At 37.0% G+C, this 12,500-nt stretch overlaps 1 protein-coding gene across 2 annotated transcripts in view; it reads left to right on the forward strand.

Moving 5' to 3' along the window:
- LOC144978903 (ras-related and estrogen-regulated growth inhibitor-like) overlaps positions 1–7,309 on the forward strand; it is a 55,146-nt gene extending 47,837 nt beyond the window's left edge. For both annotated transcript variants that reach the window (XM_078925505.1, XM_078925504.1), the window contains exons 5-6: positions 3,705–3,869; positions 5,595–7,309. In XM_078925505.1, coding sequence (XP_078781631.1) covers positions 3,705–3,869; positions 5,595–5,843 — 414 coding nt within the window. In that variant the 3' untranslated portion in view covers positions 5,844–7,309. The remainder of the gene's footprint in view (positions 1–3,704; positions 3,870–5,594) is intronic.
- Positions 7,310–12,500: the final 5,191 nt, after the last annotated feature.

Below are 12,500 nucleotides of genomic sequence, written 5' to 3' on the forward strand. Positions count from 1 at the left end.
GCCAACTGCTACGATTAATTCGTAAAGTTACGAAATTTTAGCTCCGATTTCAGACCTTCTTGAACATTCTCTACGTCATTGAAATTCTTGGAATTGAAAGTTGATGCCAGACTACATACGGTGTGTGACCTTGAGCAAGTCACCTCGTCCTAACTCACTTTGCGCGGGGCTGCACTGCGGCTAACGCCTGGGTTATTCCAGTCTTCCCTTGGGATAGACCCTAAAGACAAATTTCCCCTTGGGGATGAATAACGGGAAAATTTATTTCATTTTATTTATTTTCAAAAAATTATAATTATAAGTATAAGTATTTTTAAGTATTATGAGTTTTAATTGGCCAAAGTACAAACCCCCCCCCCCCCCCCCCCCCCCCCCCCCCCTTCCCCTCTCTCTCTCTTGTGAGGCTATGTGGTCTTGTGGTATGACACTCCTCTTCCGATCGAAAGGTCCTCACAGGCGTTTATTGCTTTCAGTTTAGTTCGCCAGGTAAATCTAGCCAGTCTAGTGATGATGAGTCATAGCTTTACACTAAGAGAGGGAGACAATTTTTTCGCCGTTTTGATCGATTTTTTCTGAATTTCAAACTAATGTAGTATTGCCGTTATTAAGTGTAGCAAAAATATTTTTATACTACCAAACAGTTTATTAACATAGTTTTTATTGATTATTTAATCATAATCATGATGGCGTTAAAAAGCAAGAGGGATAACCTCATGAAATTGATCCATAAATTTAAGTGAATTAAAATTTTTAAGAGAATATTTTAGCATGTTCAACACTTAAGATTTTAAAACAAAAGTAATGGAAATGATGTTGAATATCTGTATAATGTAGACATATAAATTTTATACCAGTAGATTGAGGCGTTTTTGAGATATCAGTTCACCTGTACGTAAAGTGATAATTTTGAGTAAGGTAAAATTGAAATCCAATCACAGCATTGTCTTAATAGAAATTTTTTAATAAACCAGAAACATAGTCAAATGTGATTCACTTATATCTATCCCAGAATTAACGAACTATAAGAATTCCAGTAAAAATTGTTATATAAGGACATTCATTTAAAGACAATCAAAACCACTAAGAAAATCTTAAAGAGTTCTTATAAGTTTCATAACCTTATTTTTGAGATATCCATGCCCATTACTTTTTTTAATGTACTTGACTTGCACCTCTTTTAATTTGTGTGCCATATAGACTGCATATAAGCACATCACTGGTGAAAGATTAGGATCATATTCACCTCATTAAGTATTGTTTCTTGTTCAGAGTTTTCTCATTGAACCAAAGGTATCAATACCTGCATCGCATTTCTTTAAATTATGTATCAGTGAAACACATTTCTTGCAAATTGAAATATTTAAATATGTCACAATTTCACATTTATATTTATAGTCAACTGTTGATAACGTCTAGAGTCTTTTAATCCTCTCAGCATGGCTCTGTACTCTTTCACAACAAATTCGACATATTTCATTTGTACTGGTGTGATGACCGTCTTCAGTGTGTCTCTCCATAACCTGAACAGAACTTAAATAAGTAAATTTAAGAAATATCTAAAATTTCCGCTTAAATTCAATGAAATCAAATTAAATAAATGTCTCTTATCATCACTATCTAGTTTTATTATTGGGTTTCTAAAATATCATGAAATATTCTCCTCTTTGTTGGTAACAAAAATAATTATAAGATTCCTTTCCATACCGTCTATTCTTAAATCCCTGAATCTACATAATAAAGTATATATCATATGAAAGATAATTTTATCTACTTTTCTCTGATCCCTCACACTTGATGGTAAAAAGTGTTGGCTTGATATTTTGAATTTTTAAATATTTCTTAAACTTATAATTTAAATATTTATTTCATAAAAAACTCTGATTATTCAAAAGAGCAAAACACAAACTTATAATTCAATGATGTAAATAAAAATAATTGCGTCTTGTAGAGGAAAAATTGGCCTTTGTATCCATATATGTTTGAAAATTATGAAAAAGATGCTGCGTCCACAACGGGCTGAGAAAATTGAGTATTTTGATGAAATTTCTACTACTCTCTGCCTGAAAGAAATTCAAAGCGATGAGATTTACCTGCAGACATAATTTATTGCCAATGCACGCCGTCTTGACAGCTGTTATCACTGTTGCTGACGGTGGGTTGTTTACATTACTCGACGGTAGCCAGTGAGGGAAGAAGTAACTAAAGTGAAAGTTTGGGCCCTATTTAAACGGCTGTGTCCTGGTTTCGAGTCTCTGAGCGGCGCATAGCGGAGTCCCTGAATAAAGGCTTTTTACCATACTCAGGTGTAAAATGAGTACCTGGCCGTTAACAGCGTTGTACATGTCGGAAAAAAATTGTAACATCGCCTAACAAGGCTGCAAGTCTCGCCCTTCATGTTAAGTGTTGATGTCGGTTTGGGACCCTTTGCAATGCGCTTTGAGCACATTTAGTGGATATGCTCTTTAAAAATGCTCTAGTTTGTTTTTGTGATATTAGATTGTTGAGCTTTACATAGCGCAATATCCACTAAATGTGCTCAAAGCGCTTTACAAACGCTCCCTGACCAACAGCAACACGTAACATGTAACAAGACATGATGCCTTTTGAGCAATATTACAATTTTTCGGACGGAGACAACGCTGTCAACGGCCAGGTACTCATTTTACATCTGAGTAACACGGTTAGAGAATGTGAGTAAAGAGTCTTTTCCAAGGACTCAACTATGCACCGAGCAAGGCTCGAACCCAGGACCTTCCTATCCGAAAGCGAGTGACCATACCACAAGACCACATAGCCGCTCAAAATATTTTTCTTCCTTGCTTTGTCTGGCGCCTTTCATCTGGCCTTCGTAAACTTATAGCCTGACGCTGACCAAAAAATGACGTCAAAATGCCAGTCCTAGAGGGTTCTTGCGTAGCCATCGTAAAGTTATGGCCTGATACTGACCAAAAAATGACGTCAAAATGCCAGTCTTATGCCACAAAAGAAAACAAATTGTGAGTTGTATTCAATATTTCAACCAATGGGACCACTTGTTTCCATGAGCTCTACTAACGACAACTCACTAGGCGGTGCAAAAACCAAATAATGACGTTAAAATGCCAGTCTTTTTGGGTTTCAGTGTCAGGCTATAGATAGTTCGAAGATGACGTCACTCAGGTCTTTGTTATTGTTTTTTTTTTTTTTTGCCATCCGCATTTATGAGTAATGCTCACTGAACTGTTTTAACCCGACTATAAGCGTTCATGGATACACACAGTTTTGTGTGTTTGTCCGTTATACTTCCGGATGGCAATGTTAGGAGCTTCTTAGCCAAGCGCATACTATCTTATAACAAAACGATGGCTACGTTTTCATCATACACACTTGTTCAGTTCTTTCTCGATCTCCCACAGCATGAAGACTACATCCAAACAGAAGGGCCCGTGCGATGGAAAGGGGGGGGGGCGGTTTTTTATCTAGTGTACGCCATCAACAGTGAGTTAATGTGAGTAAACAGTCTTTTTCATGGACTCTATGCACAGAGGGAGGCTCGAACCCAGGACCTTCCGATCTGGAAGTGGGGTATACCAGTATCTTACCACAAGACCACATAGCCGCTCAACGTATTTTTCTTTCTTGCTTTGTCTTTTTCTTTCTTGCTTTGTCTGGCACCTTTCTTCATACACATTTATTGTTCAGTTCTTTATATCGATCTCCCACAGCACGAAGACTACATCCAAACAGAAGGGCCCATCCGATGGGGGGACGGCTTTGTCCTAGTGTACGCCATCAACGACAGGAACAGCTTCGAGGCTGCGGCCAACCTCAAACAACACTTGGACCAAATCAAGAAGACCAACGTCCATTGTATGCTGGTCGGAAATAAAGTAAGTAAAGTCACCATTTTTTTCAGATATATATTTTATAAAAAATAATTGAGCTTTTGTATCGCGTAATATCCACTAAACGTGCTTAAAGCGCTTTACAAAAGCAATACGTAACGTGTAAAACGAGACATGACGCCTGATAGGCGATATTACATTTTTTTTCCCCGACAGAGACAACGCTGTTAACGGCCAGGTACTCATTTTACACATGGGTACATTGAGAGAATGTGAGTAAATGAATAGCCTTCAGCATTGACTCAAAGTATGCGCCGAGGGAGGCTCTAACCCAGGACCTTCTGATCGAAAAGCGAGTGTCATACCACAAGACCACACAACCGCATTGTGATATCATCAAGGACTTTTGTCTTGTGGCATGTTATTCCAAGTTAGACCAGCCTCTTTCAGCGCCTTATCCATGGATCTTCTTCAGGTCTCTTTGGGCCTCTCTCTTCGTCTTTTGCCATCAGCAGCTTTATAGGGAATGAGATTAGCGGAAGAATAGCGTCCCTTGATTGGACGTCACAGGCGGAAAAGTTATTAGAGAGAGAACGTCATGTTGGTTGTGCGCTTCCGGTGAAAGCGGCATGAGACACTTCACCGATAACGAGGACGAGAGAGGCGCATGCGAAAAACCATTTTGACGTTCTCTCTGTAAGGTGACGTCCAATCAAGGGACGCTACTCTTCCGCTATTCTCATTCCCTATAGCGACGTGTAGTTTTTAAAGAAAGGTTTAATATGAACCCTTGTTGCCTAAAGCTTTGTCTGGGCCCCCAAAAAAATGCAATATCGCCTTATCGGCGTCATGTCTCCTTCTACACTGTGTATTTCTGTTGGCTTAGGACGCCTTGTAAATCACTTTCAGCACATTTAATAATGTCGCTCCATATCAAAATCTCACTTTTGTTTGTATTGTCTCGGGTAATTTTTTTAAAGTTCTGTCTTTTTTTTCCTCTCTCGTGCTTATTTTCATTTGAACTTTCTAAATATTTGTAGCATTAGATATAGATAGACGTCAAAATCCTATTTATTTATTTTTTTCAACCAGTAAGTTTGCCAAAAAAATCGTCTCAGAAATCTTTTTTCGATTTCATTTCATGAACACGGTTGAAGTAATTTGGATTTGATACGGATGTATCTGTGCCAACACTACTCGAGTTCAATTTGAACTTCAAACCCCCCCCCCCCCCTCTCCCTTCATCTCTTTCTCTCTCTTACTTTCTTTCTTTCTATTTCTTCTCTCTCTCTCTCTCTCTCTCTCTCTCTCTCTCTCTCTCTCTCTGTGTGTGTGTGTGTGTGCGTGTGTGTGTGTGTGTGTACGTATGTGTCTCTATCTCTCTATCTATCTATCTATTTATCTATCTATATATCTATCTATCTACCTATCTATTGTTTTATTTTGTTTGTTTGTTTTTTGTTTTGTTTGTTTTGTTGTTTTATTTTTTTTTGTTATGTTTGATTGCTGTTGTTTGTTTGTAGTTTGTTGATTTGTTCGTTTTTTGTGAGATATTTTGTTTTGTTTTGTTTTTGTTTTTGTTTTTTATTGTTGTTGTTGTTTTTTGTTTGTTTGGGTTTTTTTTTGGGGGGGGGGGGGGGGTTGGGGTTTTTGGGGGCTTTTTTGGTATTTTGTTTCGATGTTTGTTTGTCTGTTTGTTTATTGTTTTATTATTCTTTTTACGATTATAATATCCATTCAGTCTATTTACTTACCATTATATCCCAACAGGTCGATCTACTGCACGAGAGACACGTGTCCACGGACGAAGGCGAGGCTCTGGCGCAGGAATTGTCATGCGCGTTCTACGAAACTTCCGCCAGCGACGGCGGCGACGAAATTCCAGAAGTGTTCTACGAACTCCATCGGGACATCAAAAGACGGAAATTGATGGAGTCCAAAGGTCGGAGACGGTCCTCCGCCCAGCAAGTGAAAAACGTCTTCAATAGAGTGCTGAACAAGATCGGAAGTTCTTCGTGATTTTTGTTGCTTTTAGTAAAATTTTGGGTGAAATTGAATTTAAAAATGAATACAGAGCCAGATAGAATCCCCTCGGGGAACCAGAAGAAGAGAAGAAGGAGGCTGCCCGCTGGAGACCTGGAGGAGGAGTAGTGATGAGAATTGAAAGCTAGTGGACGGTCTTGGGGAGATATGACAAGAAAAAGGCCTCCAACCGAGAATGATGGCGTTCTGGCCGTGTCAGCCTTATGTGCTGATCAAGCACTAAGAGGCGTGTCAGTGTCAGCCTTATGTGCTGATCAAGCACTAAGAGGATAAGTAAATAAGGAAGTAAGAATACAAAGTCACAATAAGCGGTCTTATGGTCTTGTGGTGTAACGCTCGCCTTCGGATCGGAATGTCCTGGGTTTGAACGGCGCATAGTTGAGTTTTTTGGGGAAAAGCTCCTAACTCACCTTCTCTCACCGTAAAATGAGTACTTGGCTGTTAACAGCGTTGTCTCAGTTGGAAATAAATTGTAATATCGCATAACAGGCATCCTGTCTCGCCCTACGTGTCACATGTTGTTGTTGGCTAGAGACATCTTGTAAAGCGCTTTGAACACGATAAGTGGATATTTCGCTATACATATGCTCAAGTAAGAAAGGAAGCAAGGTGTGGACTGTGAAAGATACTCGATGAAAATGGTCATATGACAGCTTCAAAAAGGAACGAAGTATTTCACACCGAGCGTTTTTGGGCTCATACCATGGCGTACTAAAAGAGTGTTGTAGTTACGTCATGGCTCAGACCCATCTTATGATGCCAGTAACAAAAACATTGAAACGTGTAGTTTTCCATGTGCACTCCAGATGTAATGGAATTAAATACAGTAGAACACACTTATAACGGATAGCTTTAAAACGATTGGATGGTAATAACGATTGTATGTTTGTACCAAAAAAAAAGATTGAGTTGAATGGCGTTGAGTAAGTAAATACACTTACAAAAAAGGTGAAAAGGGTTTTTAACCCGAAACGTCCGTTGTTTGTACTGTGTTTTCCTTCCGAAGATATCAGATTGAGAAGTTAGAGAGCAGGCACTGGTGTAAGAAATAAATGTGAAAAGGTCTGTATGACACAGTGCCAGACAAAGCAAGGAAGAAAAATACAAGGGGGAAAAAAGAAACATCCCCCAATAAAATCAATCTTTCCTCAAGTGGGGATCGAACCTCAGACCTCCAGATTACCGACCAGATGCACTACCATTACACTGAGGTCTTAGGTTCTATCTCTAGTCGAGGAAAACTGACTTTTTGGGATCATTTGTTCGTTCTTGTTTTGTTTTTTTCGGGCACTGTTTCCTACACTCTTTTTCAGATCTATATCTTTCATCCGTAACCAGTTATGTGACTTACTTTGGATAAAGAAACTCGAATTTTAGAATTTAACCAGAAAACTCGTCCTTCATATATCGATCGATTTAAATGACCCTTATCTTGGCAAAAACTCTCAAACCTGGGACTTCGCGAAGTCTTCATAAAAGTCCCAGGTTTGAGAGGGGTTTTTTTTGTCTCTTTTTTTTTTTTTTTTTTTTTTTTTTTTTTTTTTTTTTTTTTTTTTTTTTTTTTTTTGTTTTGGTTTTTTTTTTTTACCAAGATGAGGGACTTTTAAATCGATCGATATTAAAAGGGCGAGTTTTCTGGCCAAAATCTTTAGTGCGTGTCTTTTCGTAGTAAGGCAGTTAGCTGGTTAAGAGCCAATGCGTCAGGGAGTCGCCATCGCTCTATGCTTTTCATGAGTTTATTCAACAGAATTTGTACTATTATTTTCTTTTAATTCCAACCATGTCATTGAAATTTAATGCCAAATTATGTTTGAAAATGTGCCAATAATTACAGGCATCCCAAGCCATTTTATCTGTTAAAATATGTATCAAATTAACAGGTCAACTGCCGTACTCTGGAAAAACAGGTTTTAAAAATTTGGCCAGAAAACTCATCCTTTAATTATCGATCGATTAATGAAACCACTTTACATGTGCTTATGGATTGCCCATTATACAACGTGCAACGTTCGAACCACTGGGTCACCCCTACAACACTCAACACAAAACTCTATGGTGAGGCTGAGGACCTAAAGCGGACCACAGACTTCATAGCAGATATCGGACTGCAGCCATAGATGTCCATCAGAGGAACGAAGAAGAAGAAGAAGAAGAAGAAGAAGATCGATTAATAAGACCCTCTTCTTGACAAAAAATCTCAAACCTGGGACTTAAATTAAGTCCTCACGGAAGTCGCTGAGGACCTAAAGCGGACCACAGACTTCATAGCAGATATCGGACTGCAGCCATAGATGTCCATCAGAGGAACGAAGAAGAAGAAGAAGAAGATCGATTAATAAGACCCTCTTCTTGACAAAAAATCTCAAACCTGGGACTTAAATTAAGTCCTCGCGGAAGTCCCAGGTTTGAGAGTTTTTGCGAAGATAAGGGTCGTTTAAATCGATCGATATCTTAAGGTCGAGTTTTCTGGCTAAATTTTTAATATCCGTCTTTCCAGAGTTTGGCACGTTAATAATATTTTTCTTATCTCAATGCCAAGAGTAACAGTATTGGTTTAATGAAAACGTCACTTTTTTGTTGCCAGATGAAGCGTAAAAAGTTAGCTTTCATGTAATTAGTGTTAATCTGTTTATTAAATTATATGGCATTGCCAATTTATCCACGATAAATAGTGTCATTAGCCTTTCCCTCCACCACCCCCACCCCCCTCCTTCAAATATGGAAATTTGGCATCACAAATCGAAGCAAAAGAACGAGCTTTTTGCCTTCGTCTACGCTTTGTCTTTTTTATTATTATTATTGGGGGGAGGGGGTGGGGGGTAAACATAAAATCGGTAAACCAGGGTTTCTGACTTTAAACATTCTAAATCACAACTAGGATACAAAGTAAGGTTTTTTTGTTTTGTTTATTTGTATATGTGTGTGCGTGCGTGTGTGTGTGTGTGTGTGTGTGTGTGTTTTGTTTTTTTTTTTTAGAGGGTCACATTAAATCTGATTATTACAGGAAATTTTCTAAAACTTAAATTCTGTACTTTTCTCTTTAAACGAAATTATCAGCGTCAATGGTAGTCCGACATAAAATTAACTCACTCAATCCTAGAGATTTTTGCTATTTTTCGAAATTGGAAAAAATGTATTAAAAATGAGCATGTATATAGATAGTTTTATTCAACTATCATAAACATGTAAAAAAATAAAAACATTAGCTTTGATACTACGCCTATAATTTGTCTCATAAAAATGTAATAAATAGGCATGGGGTAAAAGTACGATATAGTCGGTGTTAGGGTTAACTGAGTTGAGACTGTTGGTAACATATTTGCAAATCTTTCACTTCGAAGTTTGTGCACTTGTGTGTATGTATGTCTGTCTGTATGTGTGTTTGTGCCCCTGGAACTGAAAATTATCAGAGTCATTTCACGATCTGAAAAGAAAAACAAAACGAATTCGCATTTAATTCAATAGATGGAACGACATTGTTTAATTCAATTAGACTGGAACTCACATTTGTTTAATTTCAATTAGTGGAACACATTTTTAATTGAATTATTAGTTTATAAACCAACTATAGTTATAAACATAGTTTTTGTGTGTTGGTCCGTTATTTCTGTCTGGCGGATTTTGTGATTATTTAGCTATACACATAGCATCAATATAGATATAAATTATTCCTATTCGATATTATAAAATCACAAACGCCTGTTATTTATTTATTTATTTTTTTCCACAAACTTGTTCAGCAAAGGTTATTCCTGTAAAGGGAAATAACAAAATATATACAATTGATCTAATCTTTTCATCTTATAAGTTTTCTCCCTTGTCATTTACACTGCTGATGGCGTCTCTCTCTCTCTCTCTCTCTCTCTCTCTCTCTCTCTCTCTCTCTCTCTCTCTCTCTCTTACAAAACAAAAACTGTCAGACAACGTGTACATGTATGCAGGTCTGATAGCCGGGCACAATTACGGGCTTGTTTTAACATTGTTGTAATGAAGGCTGTTTAGTTTTGCGTTGTGTTGATATTATTTCAATTTCAATGATGACGAGCCCATAACAAGTTATGTTATCAGACCTGTGAATAAGTGCACGTCGCTGTCGGCCTGTAATCAAGCGCTTTTTTAAATTTTAGTATTATTTGACCAAAAAAACTTTTACTTCAAATCTCAATGGATATATAATATTAACTTGTCAATATGTTTCAAGCCCGAGCCTTCATTTAGGTCCCAGGTTTGAGAGTTTTTGCCAAGATGAGGGTCATTTAAATCGATGAAGGACGAATTTTCTGGCCAAATTTTTAAATACGTGTTTTTCCTGAAAAACTGGCTAATTTCATTACAAGCCTGATCTGTAACTACTTCTTCAAATAGCATTGAGTCGTGGTTTTAGAGAATGAAATCAAAATGATAAAGAGTTCCTTTCTGTACAGAAATGATTTATGATAAAAATGAATTTATGACAATTTCTTGGTCTCAATACGTTTTGTTCGACGTGTACATATATGCAGGTCTGACATCCCAACCCACTTAGGGGCCTAGTTTAACATTGTTGCAATGGACAATATTTTGCTGGGTTTTTTTTTTAAGCTTTCCGTTACAACAATGAGCCGATGAGGAATTGGGTTATCAGACCTGCGAATAAGTGCACGTCAGGTTTTTTTTTTCGACGTGCACTTAATTGCAGGTCTGATAATCCAATTTATTATTATGGGCCCCTTGTTGTAATGGAAATCTCAACAACAACAACAAAATGACGCAAAAATATTGTCATTACAACAATGTTAAAACGTAAGTCCATAATTGCGTTCGGATGTCAGACCTGCATTTATGTACACGTTGGTTTTGTTAAAGTGTCAATAAAATATTTTTATACTCTCTTTTTGTTGTATATGAGTACAATGTAAATATTTGATTGAGTGTAAATATACATTTGAACAACTGTTATCCAATTGTTAACGTTTTTAATTGTTTTGTTTTATTTTTGTTTGTTTGTTTGTTTTTTAGAGGGAGGTTTAAGTTTTTAGTTTTTATTTTACTTGAGAAGATGTTTTTATTCTACTATGAATTTGGTCCTGCTTATTCAGTGAAAGCACGATTTGTTTTGTCCCATAATAGGGGAGGTCACTTGGTTCACCCCCCCCCCCCCTCCCCCTTCCCTCCCCTTACATCTCTTTTCAAATTCGCTTTCTGTCCTTGTCTTGGAATGAGATGGTTTTTATATATAGGGAATGAGATTAACGGAAGAGTAGCGTCCCTTGATTGGACGTCACCGGCGGAGAAGTTATTTGTAAACTAACCCAACTACAAGCCAAGTGCTCCAAATACAAAATTTATTATTCATATTTCTGTACAAAAATGCATAACGTTGATTATGATAAGCATTTTTGTATAGAAATATGAATAATAAATTTTGTATTTGGAGCGCTTGGCTTGTAGTTGGTTTGTTTACAAATAACTTCTCCCCCGGTGACGTCCAATCAAGGGATGCTACTCTTCCGCTGATCTCATTCCCTATTGGCATAGAAGGCCTGAGTCCTTGGCTGGGTAGGAACAGTCAACTGAATAGGCGATGATATATTTCTCCATCGAAATCAAATACCTATCTGTTTTATACGTTGTACTTTTGTTATTAATATATAAATGATTTGTAAGTGTATTCCTCTTAGTGTGTGAGCCAGTGCTGGTGTCTGGATGAGACACGATAGGTATTTGGGTGACCTCGAACAAATCACACTGATAATGTCCTCTTGGAATCCACTACTTCTGTTCCCATATTTAAACCATTCCCCTGTATCTAACTTTTCCCTTTTCCTTGTGTGCTTCCAATCGTATCTAAATCTAGAAGGGTTTTTTTTTTTTCTTTTTTTTTTTTTTTTTTTTTTTTTTTTTTTTTTTTTTTTTTTTTTTTTTTTTTTTGTTTTTTTTGTTTGTTTTTTTTGGTTTTTGTTTTTTGTCTATCTCATTTTCTTTCTTTTTTACTGGCGCTGGTGTGACCTAAAAGTGTCTCAAGCGCCGTAAAAGTGGTAAAAACAAAAACAACTGTTTTCATTGATAAAATCTTTTCCAGCCAAATTGAAAATGAATTGTGATTTGGTGGTGTACAGCTGTAGTGCATGTGAAGTTTGTAATATTATAAACTGGTGGAAGGAAGGTGTCTTTAATTAGAGGATGGACGGAAGGTGTCTTTAACAAGACGATGGGTGTAAGTTGTCTTTTAATAAGAGGATGGATGGAATGTGTCTATGGTGATGAATATAAGGTGTCTTATTATGATGATGGTTATAAGGTGTCTTTGATATGATGATGGATAATAAATGTGTCTTTAATAAGACGATGAATGGATGGTGTTTTTAATAATATGATGATGGATGTAAAGGGTCTTTAACAAGATGATAGATGGAAGGTGTCTTTAATATGATGATGGATGTAAAGGGTCTTTAATTAGGTGATACCGAAAAGAAAAATAATAAAAAGTAAAAAAATGGAGAGTAACAAAATGTGAATAAAAATGGAGATTTGTAAGGAGAAAATGATCATTGTCTTGGTTTTATTGTTTCTTCAATATAAACATTTACATAGCGCGTTTCCACTGATCCAACACGTCGAATGCCCTTCTAGTAGGATTCAACAGTCTGACGT

The sequence above is a fragment of the Berghia stephanieae genome, chromosome 8 (assembly GCF_034508935.2).
Source record: "Berghia stephanieae isolate SIO BIC M18660-M18661 chromosome 8, UCSD_Bste_1.3, whole genome shotgun sequence".
In the NCBI taxonomy this organism is placed as follows: domain Eukaryota; kingdom Metazoa; phylum Mollusca; class Gastropoda; order Nudibranchia; family Aeolidiidae; genus Berghia; species Berghia stephanieae.